This window comes from Lissotriton helveticus, chromosome 12 (assembly GCF_964261635.1).
Source record: "Lissotriton helveticus chromosome 12, aLisHel1.1, whole genome shotgun sequence".
NCBI classification, from domain to species: Eukaryota; Metazoa; Chordata; class Amphibia; order Caudata; family Salamandridae; genus Lissotriton; species Lissotriton helveticus.
This window is the reverse complement of record NC_136073.1, coordinates 125,622,445-125,636,681: the sequence shown is the minus strand read 5'-3', so window position 1 is coordinate 125,636,681 and position 14,237 is coordinate 125,622,445. Positions and strand designations below refer to the sequence as shown.

At 43.9% G+C, this 14,237-nt stretch overlaps 1 protein-coding gene across 1 annotated transcript in view; it reads left to right on the top strand.

Annotated features, from left to right (window-relative positions):
• Positions 1-9,307, top strand: part of LOC144799520 (uncharacterized) — a 100,333-nt gene extending 91,026 nt beyond the window's left edge. The window contains exon 5 of the mRNA XM_078670882.1: positions 6,410-9,307. Coding sequence (XP_078527008.1) covers positions 6,410-7,155 — 746 coding nt within the window. The 3' untranslated portion in view covers positions 7,156-9,307. The remainder of the gene's footprint in view (positions 1-6,409) is intronic.
• Positions 9,308-14,237: the final 4,930 nt, after the last annotated feature.

Genomic DNA, 14,237 nt, shown 5'->3' with positions numbered 1-14,237 from the left:
CCAGTCGCTCTTGTGGGGCTGGGCCTCTAAGTTCATTATAATGGGACTAACACAGGCAGTCACAACAAGTTTCTCTGGATTCAGGCTACACATCACCCGCCTCCTTGAAGCAGTGTGATTGGTGGAAGAAACTCTGGTGTGAGGGAGTAGGAGATAGTCCATGTCCTCGCGGTTTGATCGATTCTTTAATCGTAGTCACTGGCGTGTTGAACCTCTCCTAAAATTTCCCTGTCAAGCCAGCAGAGTAACGCATGGCGGCCGATGCGGTGTTATGTAAACTGAAACTCAAATCCCAGCTGGAAAGCATGGCAGGTGTGTCCTGTCAAAATGTATCTGGGGATTTAAACTTTCTCACGCCAAGTATCTACCAGGAGCTGTAAACTCTGTCAGCGTGTAGACTTATACCAATATTTACTTATAGGGCGCGCCAATGCCTGGGACCAGGTGCGGTGTAGTCCCGAGACAGACTTTGGTGTTCCCCAACTGGAGCCATCACTGGTATTAGAATGATTAAACCCAGTAGCAGGTGACAAACATTCTTGTAAAAATGGCAGACAAGGGTTGTTTCTAATCTTTATAGAAATAGTTAATAGGCAGTTCACATTGAACATGCTATAGGAAATCTTTAGTAGCAAAGCATACAAATCACAAGTACAAAAGGCTCAGTACAGTTCTAAGTGAAATCCAGCATATATTTGTCTTTATAGGTGGGAAAAAGGTGTTCATCTCACATAGAAATCTACACATCCTTTTATAGGACTTTAGGCAGACATTGATCCATTGTACACGAGTACATGATGCTCAGCAAATGCACCAATAAGGAACGAGCAATATGAAACCATTTACTGCAAATAAATTAGAAGATTCTCCTATTGTGGTACTACATTGAATTTCCAGACATTGCCACTGTTAGTTCACCAATCCAATCGATACATTGTGTGATAACAGCCTGGGACAGTTGAAACGTCCTTGGTTAGGTACAGAGCGAAATGTCTCTGAGAACAGCTCTCAGTTTATTAATGTGTGTTTTGCAGTATCTTATTTGGAACACGAAGAACAACAGTTATCACGTCATACGTCATATTGATGTCATTAATACAAGATGGAGGACATTGTAAACACAACTTTAGTTAGCATAAGCCTCAATTAGTGATGAGCTCCAACATGTAAAGGAATCCGCTCTCACAACTCCGACCCACTTGTTATTGCAACCTCTGCACAAGCAACTAAAATAAAATCTCTTCCTACTATGAGCTAAGGATATAATTGGTTACTATTGTTCAGTTTCAAACGGTTTATGAGTTAACGTGTGTATCTGCTATTGAAGTAGAAAAATTATTTGACTGAAAAACTTGACTTAGCCAGAACTGCTGGGGCCACTGAATACAAATTTGCAAAAGCAGCCTGAAGGCAAGTTAAGCCTTCAGAATAAACCACCTTCAATGGACTGAAGTTTGGCTTTGTTTTAAGGAGCGGGATATATGTAATATGATCTAGTTTTATAAGCACCTGTCTACCACAGTAGGCCAGAACTGTAAATTGTTTTCCCCTCTCTATTGCTTCATTTACAGTCCTCGGGAAGTCACCAGTTAGACTTCAAGTGCCTCAATAATCTGTGTGTGAATGCCCCCCCATCCCTTCAAAAAGTGGTTCTTTCAAGTCTCTGGTGTGTGCTCAAATGCAGCTGCCTACCCCAGGGTGCCTGGATGTAGGGGTCCACAGCCAATACACAAATAATAAGGCTTTGCAGAATTTCCAGATGAATTGAAGGTGAATTAGGATTGCTCCGCAGATAAAAAAAAGCCCAAAGCCTAGTACAGTAGTTTTTGGGCGCGCTGTCAAGTTGAACTATGTTGCCGGGCCCCTGACCATGTGCTTCAAAGCAATAGCCCTAGAAGGGTATCCTGTGTGTGGCACATGTATGCAGGGTTATCCAGCAGAGACGTCCCTACCAAAGACTCCCCTACTGGGCAACTTGCCTTCAAGCACTGTCAAGAACCGGACAATTTACTTTATTTAAACCAATTGCCATTGAGAACTACATTGCCTGACCGCGACAGTGCTTCTTTGTATTCCTTATTATTTAGGGGAGAACGAGGACTACTTGTTCTGCCTTTTTTTTTCTTTTTTTAGTTAAGAGCAGTTTGATGTGGGTTGTTGTATCCCCCTACCGTGAATCAACACACAATCCACCAACTGTTAGTTCCTACCAGCCAAGATTCATGGGAATGTGGTCTCACTAAGCCCCTTGACTTTCAGGGTCACTCAAGTGGGCCCTCAAGGCCTAGCCTAAAGGATGTATTGAAGTGTGAGTTAGGTGCATTACAACAATGTTAATACTGTTGCAATAAAGGTATAAATGTTCGACCAGAGCCATACAACACTTTTTGAAATGTGTAAATATTTTGGAAGAGCAAATGGTACTCCGAGAAGCAGGAAGTATACAACTACAATACATTGGGAAAAGCAATAGAACATAGTAGCCAAACTTGGGCCCTTGGCTATGGCCACTGTGCACAGTTTGCGATCATCTGTTGATCATGGACATCGACACAATCCTGAAAGTGGGTCACCACTGCTGCATCCCTTGGTCGGCACAGAGTCATGGGTTTGGTCTTGTTGCATGCAATACTTGATCGCCAAACTCTGCCTCTAGGTCTCGCCCATCTAACACAGCAGGTGCTACGTCTCCAGCCCTGAGACCCGCCTCCAGACCAGTTCTGGAGCCAAGGACCTTAGACTCGAAAGCAAGTGTAGCACTGCACGAGCCTTGAAAACTTTCAGCTCTGAAGAGGGCGTCAACCAATGCCTGCCTCTTCCGCTACCTCCGAGGACTTCGAACAGCTAATCCTTCAGCGCCTTCATGAAGAGTTCGATGCCAGCCAGCGTTGCATCCACATTCAATTTGGCACCGGTCGGATCCAGGCCAAGCCTCCGGACAAGCCCCAAGATCATGTTCCTACCAAAAGGAAATACATTTTGAAGAGGCACAAAACCCACCTTTAGAGCTGACTCAGGGTACCGGTGATGCTTCCCCTCGAGACCTAGAGAGCAAAATGATTGACGCTACTGGCAAGTGCGTCACCGCCCAGTCTGCCACACAATGGCGGATTGCCCATTTAGAGGGTGTGATCTCTCTGTATGACCGTGCCCACAGGGATGAAATGTAAGATGTAATTCAACATTGTCCAAAGCAATATAGGAAGCGTGGCCAAGACTTTGAGGCGGAAGGGAAAATCATTTCAAATACCAACATCAGGCGTGCTCTAGACTCAGTCGGCCCTGCTGCACATCAATTACCAGAAGTGTCCTCCTCCGCACACACATTTCGGCTGCTTTGTCTGGCTTAAAACTGGAGCTCCAACATCCCCTCAATTTGCCTTTCGATGAGGGGCACCTTTTTTGAATTCAAGTTGATGAGATCTCAGAGAAAATTAAAAAGGACACGGACGGGCCAGGCCATGGGTGCCCTGTGGATACCAGCTGCCCACTTCTCCTTTTGCTTCACACCATATCGTTGGGTGACCAAACGTACAGCCCCTAAGGTCTCAACATCCTCCCTCAGACAACAACAGCAGCAACTGGGAGGATATAAAGGTAACAATAACCAAGGGATTAAAAATGGGTTAGCCCACTAGGGGACAACACTTACTAAGTATTGACTCCCTTACCCTTTGCCCTCCGGGGGAAGATTACAACAGTTTCTGCACTGCTGAGCAGAGATCACCTCGGATCAATTCCCTCACTCCTAACCCACAAACACAAGCTCTCCCCGAAATATCAGCAGCTCCTCTAAGAGGAGATGCACGCATTACTCAGCAAAGGGGCTATAGAACTTGTGCCGCAACAGCACCTCGGAAAAAGGGTGTACTCTTTTTACTGCATGATCCCCAAAAAGAATAGGTGCCTAAGGCCCATGCTCGACCTCAGGACTTTAAATAAGTTCATCCTTTTGGAGCATTTTCACATGGTGACGCTCCAAGATGTAATTTCACTGCTGCAGTAAGGCAAGTTCATGACCGCTCTCGACCTAAAAGACCCCGACTTCCACATACCCATCTACCCTGCACATTTTAGTTTCCTGATTTTTGTAGTAAGTGGTCAACATTATCAGTTCAAAGTGCTTCCCTTTGGAGTAACCATATCTCCCATGGTGTTTACAAAGTGTTTTGCAGTGGTAACAGCTCACATCAGAGGGAGAGGCATCCATGTCTTCCCTTATTTGGATGAGTGGCTGCTCAAGACTGCCAACCACAAGCGATGCCTAGCGCACACCCAAGCCACCATACATCTCTTGCACAGCCTAGGCTTCACCATCAATGCAACCAAATCCCATCTCCGGCCCCTACAGGTACAGCCCTTCATAGGGGCAAAACTGCATTCAGCAGCCCAACAAAGGTGAAAGCATTCCAAACGAGTTTACCTCTTTTTCAGCCAGATCACCAGGTAATGGTCAGGATGATCATGCGCCTCCTAGACATGATGCCCTCTTGTATAGTCATAGTCCCACACGTCAGGGTACAAATGTATCCATTGCTTAGTGCCTAGCAGCATAAAGGTCAGAAGTGTAGCGCCAGTAGGAGGATCTAGTATTGTAGCTTTCAGCAGTGGTGGAATGCCAGCAGTCTGTTGCAGGGAGGCCTTTCCTGGACCCAATTCTGCAAGTGACCATCACCACAGGTTCATCCCTGACCGGTTGGGGACACATTTAGAAGACCTGACTGTACAGTGTGTGCGGACACCTGATCAGCTGGATCTCCACATCAATCGTCTGGAGTTGTTGGCAATACATTTAACCCTCAGGGCTCCCTTCCCCCTCAATCAACACAAAGTACTTACTGTCCTATACACAACACAGCTGCCATGCTTTACCTCCAGATGCAGGGCGGCACTCACTCCCTGTACTTGTTGGCCCTAGCCCAGGGCATTTGGCAGTGGGCGATTCATCACAAGGTCCATCTCCTCATACCATACATATGTTAGGTGGGCAGCGGCTTTGCAGGCCTGCTCAGGAGGATGCATCCGCAAGCCAATGAATAGGAACTCTACCTCCATACTTCCGCTGATGGGGATTCCCCCTCATATTCCTGTTTGTCACAGCCGAAAGCACAATATGCCTAAACTTTGCATCCAGGTTTTTACACCCACAGTCCTGGGCAGTGCACTATGGATGAACTGGTCAGGGATATGCGCGTATGCTTTTCTTCCTCTCCCAATTCTGTTCGTGGTTCAGAGGGCCCGGCAGACATCCCTCACTGTCATTCTGGTAGCCCCAGCCTGTGCCAGACAGCCTTTGTTAACCACTCTTCCCAACCTCTCTCGTGCCCCAAGAGAAGCTGCCCAACAGACCGCCCGAAATCAAGGCATTCTCAGACATCCCAACAGCTCAATCTTGTGTTTCGGCTCCTGAAGTCATAGAATGTGGGTAATTTAATCTGCCTGCAGAATGCCTGACATTTCTTAAGGATGCCCGTATAGTATGCTGCCAAGTGGAAACGGTGTGTGTGCTATTGTATCCCTAAAACATTCATACTCTGAAACCAACAGTCCAAAGCATTGTTACCTGCTTTGTGTGCAAAAGTCACACTTCGCATATACGTCTGTTAAGCTTCATTCAGCTGCTGTTGCTGCTTATCTCCAAAACAGATAGCACACTTCAGGGTGCCTGTCATCAAAGGCTTCATAGAAGGTCTCAAAAAGTTTATCCCACCACGGATTCCATCCTGTCCTGTGTGAAACCTAAACATTGTTTTCACTAGGCTAATGGACCTCTGGAACACTGGATGGAACACTGGATGTCAGGAGTATGCACAGAATGTGAATCTACAGCACAACATGCCACAAACAGATGCTTCTAGGGCAAGTAACATGGAAGTCCACTGGCAAATAGGGTGTGTTCCAAACCACATAGGCCTCTCTTTTGATCCAGATAACTTTTAAGTCTATTCTCCTTCCAACACTTTGGCCATATTTTAGTGAAAGTCTGTTCACAGTTGCCCTTTTGCAACACTTGGACTGTGCACATACAAGTGAAAGTCTTTTATAGTTACCATTTTGTAAAGTTACAAGTATGCCAGATTCTACAATTCATATTCTAATGCTACTCTGCATGACTCATTTGCCCTGCAGGGAGTGATTGAAAACCATCAGTCCTTTTGTGGTGCCAAGGGTACATTTTTTAAAGTAAATGTCCTCTGTCAGAATTATATGATGCACTTATTTGTTCCTATATCTGTTGCTTATAATTCCCTTTGCAATTGTTTTATGTTATCCTCTGCATGTAGCTTGCAAATATCATGTTTGCAGTTCTCATACCTTCTGTCGGCCTGTGTGAATGAACAAAAATTAGATTATTTTCTTTTGGTTGACCCTTCCCATTCTGATTTATCCTTTGTGACTCTCCTCCCAGGTCTCATCCTTCACAGCCATGCCTACCGCTGTCCAGAGCAGTTCACTGACAAAACGGTTGTTGTCCTGGGTGCTGGCCCCTCTGGAATTGATATTGCCCTGGAGATCTGCACTGTGGCCAAGCAAGTGATCCTGAGTCACCGCAATGCACTGCTGAAGTGTCCTCTGCCCGCCAATCTTCGGCAAACACCTTCTGTCCAGGGCTTTTCCTCAACTTGTGTCCACTTCCAAGATGGCTCCCTGCAGCAAGCGGACGCGTTCATCTTCTGCACGGGGTACAATTACCGCTTCCCATTCCTCATGCATCAAACAGGACTGCAGGCTGGTGGTGTATCACTTCCCCCACTCTACAAACACCTCATCCACCCTAAGCTACCCAACCTCTTCTTCATCGGCCTCTGCACCGCTGTTTGTCCATTTATTCTTTTTGATTGCCAGGTACGATACGGCCTAGCAGTGCTAGCCGGGTCATGCCGCCTTCCATCGCAGGAGGTTATGGCAGCTGAAGTGGACAAGGAGTACCAGCGCTACCTGGCTGCTGGCAAGCCACCCAAGAACTTTGTGAAGCTGGGCTCCTTGCAAGAGGGCTACTACTGTCTTCTAGCTGAGGAGGCAAGGTTCAAGCCTGTCCCGCCAGTGATCTTTCAGGTTTATGAGGCCACTAGTAAATCCCGTACTGCAGACCTAGTTAATTATAAGACTGTGAATCTCCACCTCCTGAGTGATGAGGACTGGGAGCTGGTGTAAGGGTGAGAGGCTCAAGGAGAGAGAATAATTCTGAGAGTGAAGAATGGGTATTATGCAAGGAAGGCCTCTTTGCAGTATAGCTGAGGGCCCATGGAAATTGTTCTTTGGGTGCTCTACTGGATAGAGATGGAGGTACAATATGACATACGTGCACACACTTGCATGTTTGCGCCTTATGGGCTTTAGGCCAATATAAGAGGGCATATTGTGCACCATCAGAAACCTTGTCTGCAAAGCCTTCAACTTGGAACCTGTGTGAAGTGACTTTCATACTGCAATATACATAACCTGCTTTTCTTGTTAATTAAGATGATGCTATCCTATCAGGTAATGTAAAGATAAAACCCCTTCGCAAGATACAGGCTGTGATGTCCTGAAGAATGTATGAGGAAATGTGCCTCTTTATTAGACTAAGATTGCCAACAAATCAAATAGCATACCCCATTAGATAAGCCTTCTCAAGCAGATAATTGGGTAAAAATCACAAAGGTATATTGAACGATTTAATTTCATTACAGAAGGCAACATATGGTTTGTCTCAAAATCAGGCAAAATTCATATTCAATTACATTGAGGAAACTAGCATAAGGATCAGAAATAGCTAGCATTAAATGCAGAATGAGGCTTAAGGTCTCCCTCAAGTAGAATGTGTAAGTCCAGAGTATGCAGAAAATCAGTATTAGTTTGCTTTTTAAGAATAAGGGAAAGCCTCACTGGCTCACCTCCAAAATGTGCCTCTTTTATAGAAAAATACTAGATATTAACGGAAGGCGCAGAGTTTTAACTCTGCAGAATTCCACGAAGTTCTATAAAAACTCTGCAAGCTTTTACGAATAGGAGGAGTTTGGCACGTCGTGCTGATTTCTAATGCCGGGAGCTTGTTCCAAGCTGTAAGATTTGCGCGAACGGCACCTCGCAGCACTCCATAGGTGCTATTTCTTTCTGCTGCTCGAATAGTTTTTTCTACTTAAGCAGCAGCTTTTTCAATGCGAACTATCACGACCGCCCGCTTTAATAAATCTCACCGGGAGGCATTTTAGTGCCCGAAAATCATGCTAGAGGATTCAAATTCTTGCTCATCAACTCATTGTTGGTGAATAGCTTGTAAAAAAAACTCTGCTTGAAGTCCCAAGCTGGAATTCGGAAGGGGCAAAACTCTGCGAACTTCGCTGGTGGAGCAAATCGTTTCACCCACCTCTACAAAATACACCGTAAAATCATACAGTCAACATGAGGTGAGCAAAATGATTCATAGGGTTAGCAAATTACAATGCTGAGTATAATGCAACAATACCTAATACCATCACTTAAATGAATAATAACTAGCCACTTATGTCCTAATGTCATCAAATTTGACCATGCAACTCTCTTTGCACATAAAACAATGTGAGGCCTATGCAAAGAATGGGCTCAGTGAGCTTTAAGCAAGAAGAACATTGAACAGTAACATTTGAGAGGGAAAGCATCCTCTCCAGCTTACAAAGAACAACATCCATTTCAAAATCACTAAACATATTGCATTCGATGATGTTTCAGTGCACATTTGCTGCATGTGGGGAGAGTAAAGTTGGAGTCAGGGCCTAGTTTGGCCCGTTTAGAGAAAACACAGTCCTATTAGTGACAGCAACTTTGACTCAAATGGAAATCATTCCTATCATTAAATAGTTATGGTTTGCTCTAACAAATACCATTCTGATGAACAAATCACAATTCACACTTTTGTAACTAAATTAGTTTGCAACACAGTTTCCAAAATCTTCAGCTTCTTGTATCTTGATTCTCCCTCACTCTTGATAATTTCACAGGGGTGTGTCTTAATGTTTTCTAGTTCAATATTACCTCTCTTCCTTTTTTCTGTCTCCTGCACCTTATTTTTGCACCCACAATTTAGACCATTCTTAAAGCAAACTACTTCTAAACATTTAATTTAAAAGAATGAAACAGATTATACAAAGAAGAAGAATTGTTATTAAGGTTAGGGCTTTCTGAACCATGCTCCCACATACATCACCAAACCATTCATCAACTTAGTAACCCTTTTCCATTATCGCTAAACTATGAGCTGGTGGTCTCCCCAAACCATACTTTTCAAGAATTTGTGCCTCATGCAAAATATCATTAATCGTACAAATAAAATTATTAATTAGCTTTCTATTGTCAAATTTGTATGTGCAGCACTGTTGGGTCCTCAGTGCGTGACAGACTCCACCCTCTTTCGCAAGATGAATGTCCAAAGCACGGCCATTTATTCTCCATAGCACGAACAGCCAATAGCTCTTCATTAATACCGGTGAATGTGACAGTGTTAGTACCCCAATGATCCACCAAAGTAGACAGCTTCCTTATTTTCACATCATTCAAGGCAGTATCTCTAGGAGGTATCAAAGCAGCAACCCTATCTATCAGTACTAGAAAACCACAGTTCACTCTTCTAAGACTAATCTCTTCCTTTTTACTCATTTCATGTGCATGATAAACACAAGGGAAGATTAAATAAATCAGGATAACAGCTTCCCACCCAATCATACCGGAGAGTAAAATAAGCAGTTTTGCCTCAGACATAACTACATTTATCTTAATATTGGTTCTTCAGCCAGAAACTCATCATCGGCCGCATAACTCTGATCACTCTTATTACTCTTTTAAACTATTTCTACTGGCTCATCTTTCTGAGATTTCTCATGCACCATACACATCACATCACTCCTTCCTCGCTTGCACCATTTTTAGCCTAGGATGTGCCTTTGAATTCCTGAAGCTCTGTTTAGCCTCTTCTTGCAGTTCAGTCTCTCCTTGTTTCTTCCTAATTTCTACTAATTTGCTCTCTTCTTTAATTATATTCTCTAATAAACCCGCTCTCCCCATCATTCAGTTTACACATAAACGTATTTTTTGTCATGTTATGTCCCAGATTAGCCCACACTATCAATCTCAAATGGTTAGAAATAGACTCTAAATTATTGTTTTCAGGAATTTAATCTAAAGAAATATTGTAGTAGGTAAGATAAATGTCCAGAAAGAAAGCAAGATAACAGCTTCAACCCAATTATCCTGGAGATTAAAATAAGCAGTTTTAAGCTCTAAAATTGCTACCACGCTTTGTCCCCTGATCACTCATCTTTTTAACAAATCGTTCGCCACTGCCACCTTCCCTGATGCTTGGAAGCACGCGTCAGTGACCCCCCTCCTGAAGAAAGCGGGATCTGATATTCTCAACCCAGAGAACTACAGACCCATCTCCCAGCTTCCCTATCTCTCTGCGGCCCTGGAGAAACTGTTCAATGCACAGCTGACCAGATATCTAGAAAACAACTTCCTCCTGGATCCCTCCCAGACCGGTTTTAGAGCAAATAACAGCACCGAGGCAACGTTGCTGGCAGTGTCAGACAGTATCAGATCCTCCACCGACCAAGGGGGAGCGGTAGCACTGATACTGCTTGACCTGTCAGCGGCGTTTGACACGGTATCCCACGACTGTCTGCTGAACACACTCCGGATCAAGGGAGTTCAATCTATAGCACTGACCTGGCTACACTCTTTCCTGAGCAATCGTACACAGGCAGTACATATGGGTCAGTTCCATTCAAGACCAAACCCCATCGGCTGCGGGGTCCCCCAGGGTGCCTCACTGAGCCCCACCCTTTTCAATGTCTATATTTCAATCTCTTGCTGACATTGGAAGGAAGTGGGGCATTGGCATCTGCTCTTATGCGGATGATACGCAGCTGATGGTGGCCATGGATGAGGGGCCTGAGACAACCAAAACTAAGCTACACGACTGCCTTTCCGAAATGGCCCAATGGATGCATAATCACTGTCTAGAGCTGAACGCAGGCAAATCGGAGATCCTTCTGTTCGGTGGAGCCAAACGCGTGTGGGATGCCACATGGTGGCCATCCTCACTGGGACCAGCCCCCACCCCTAAACAACACGCCAGGAATCTGGGAATCATTATGGACGATGCCCTGTCCATGAAGGATCACGTCCGATCCCTTTGTGGTAGGGGCTTTGCCATACTGAAACTCCTCGCCAGGATATTCCCCTGGATACCCCTGGACTGCAGACGTTCAGTCACACAGGCTCTTCTGATCAGTCGTCTCGACTACGGGAATGCATTATTTATAGGGATGAACGAACAACTATTTTCCTGCCTACAAGTCCTACAAAACCTGGCGGCTAAACTCATATGCAACAAAGGCAAACGAGACTCGGCATCGGAGTGCCTGAAGAAACTTCACTGGCTCCCGATAAGCCAGAGGGCTGCCTTCAAACTGCTCAGCCACGCCCATAGGACTTTATATAAAACAGGCCCTACAATTCTTCAAGGGAAGATTGATTTTTATGTACCCAATAGGAACCTACGCTCATGTCAATCAGCCCTGGCTAAAACCAAACGTATTCATAAAGTCAGAACAGGCGGCCGCTCCTTTTCTTACCTTGCAGCAAAAAGGTGGAACGACCTGCCCACCGACCTAAGACATACTACAAACTACCTCCAGTTTCGAAAAAAAATGAAAACACATCTCTTCCCTAAACTGTAACTTCTCAGCATACGCCACCAGCAGTCCTCTCTGGTACATAGCGCCGTGATATCCCTTGGGATGAGTGTCGCGCTCTACAAATACCGCAAATAAATAAATAATATATTTCTCTAAATATTGGTTCTTCAGCCAGGAACGCACCATCAATCACATAACTCTGATCACTAACAATTTCTACTTTTTCATCTTTCTGAGATTTCTCATGCACCATACACATCACTTCTTTCCCTCAACTTTTAGCCTAGGATGTGTCTTTGAATTCCTCAAGCCCTGTTCAGCCTCTTCTTGTAATTCAGTCTCTCTTGTTTCTTCCCAATTTCTACTAATTTGCACTATTCTTTTTTTTGTTTCCTGAGATTAATGTAGCGCGAACTTGACACGAAGGTATCATAGTGCTTTTCATGAACACAAGTGCATTACAGACAGACACATTCATTTTTCTTGGGCATTGGAAGATTAAGTGATTTCCCCAGAATCACAGGAAGTTGCGCGTCCCTGCTGAGACTCGAACCCAGTTCCCCCGCTTTGAGGTCGACCGCTCAAACCGTTAGGCCATCTCCTGTCCCCTTTCATTATATTCCCTAATCAACTTGTTCTCCCCATCATTCAGATTACACAAAAACATATTTTATGTCATGTTATGCCCCAGATTAGCTTGAGCTATCAATCTCAAATGCTTAGAAATAGACGCTAACCTTTTTTATTCCAAGCTTCAATTGCGTTTGCTTTCCCACCCTATAATTTCTGTGTAAATTAGCTGTCGTACAGCATGACTGAAAACCTAGTTTGAACGTTCAAAAATTTAAAATTGTGTAACTACCAATATCAGTCTTTAGACAGCAGAGCTTTCCTTAAGAGCTATTGACAACAGATGGGGAGAGGATTTGGCTTAACGTCTAGAGCAACCGACTATGAAGCTGAGGAGCCAGGTTCGAGTCTGTCGTCAGCTCAAACATCCTTTAATTCTGGGCAAATCTTTTAATCTACCTGTGCCTAAAAATATGTGTGCAACTGGTGCTCATGTAAAGCGATCTGATACCTTAGGTCTAGTTTGCGCTATATATAAAACTGCAAAAAAACATTTTGGTTACAGTTGTATGAAGGGCTGCAGTTTCAGACAGCAGATATGCATAGCGAAAATAAATACTTGAAAAACCATTGTTATAGATTATGGAGGTAGGCTTAATATAACCACCATAGCAGGAATAAATTGTTACTTGCAACAAAAGGAATTTTGTTACAACATTAACAATAAATCTCCCTCAAATCAGCATAGAAAGATGTATTACTCCAATATTAGGTTGGAATATTTTGTAAATGTACTCCTACTGTCCAAAAGTGTGTTAATGTCCTGAACCCTAAATTGTAATTTTCTAAAAATTCATTCACTGTGCAACATGTGCATGCTATAAATGTGTGCTTAAATATCCAATTTTCATTTTCTGGAAGTGCTAAGTTTGTCTCTCACAAACTTCTTTAATTTTTAGTTATTGCACTATTGTTATTCATTACTACCTTGTTTTTTATACCCATCATTTACAGCCATTGCCGTCATGGTCCTCAGGCAACTTCCCTTAAGTCAGCCAGTGCCAAAATGCCCCTTGTGCATTGACTTTCCGACTGTCAATGCTATGAAGTGGACCATGCGTTTTCACAAATTCTGGTAATTCCTTGAAGTGTCCCAGATGGGATGCCATATGTCACGCAGTGCATGGATTGGTCCCTGTGTTTAGATGCATCTTAGTCTATTCCACTGTAAGTCCCACACTTCCACTCCCACATGCCATGAAATACCTCATAAAGAATGATCCCTCCTCTCTCTCACTCTCCTCTTGGTCCTCTCTCACTGTCCCTTTAAATGCATCATTATAAATGTGACCCACTCAGGGTTTACAGAGTGATGAAATCACTTTAGTATCCCCACTTCTCATGACCCTTTTAAGTCTGGGTTAAACATACTGTGCTTCGCAGGCAGCAGCAAGAGTTGGTTCACTTATGCAGAGTGTGTTGTCCTGGCAACCTTTGACCCTCTTCTAACACTGTTTCTTTTTAATTTTGACTGAGTGGTATCCTATATTAAATAAACCACCAGTCACATATCCATACTCTACCCCCAAACATTACCCTACAGAAGGTGTTGTATTTTGAGCTCATGGTTTCAATTTTAAAGTATTTTTTTATACCCTGTCTATCATTTATTGTTCCTTCTTTCGTGTGTTCTGGTCTCCACAAAGTGTGTAACAGTTGTTAAGTGTCAGCCACTGAGTTAGTTCTGGCCAAACGGGCTGCGAGGTTTTCATTGCATTCTTGAGGCCAGACCCATTGGAAGGCTCAGAACAACCAGCATGCAGTGTTTTCATTCCCTCAAGACAGCCTTCCTTGGGAGGTTCTGGCCTAAGGGATCTATAGATAGTCACCAATATAGATTCAAACAAGACATCTCAATTCCATTCACTACCTCGACACAAGTGTTTTGTATTTTCTAGCTTCAGGTTCTGAAACAAACAAATAGCACCCTTTTCAGCAATCTGCATTTACATG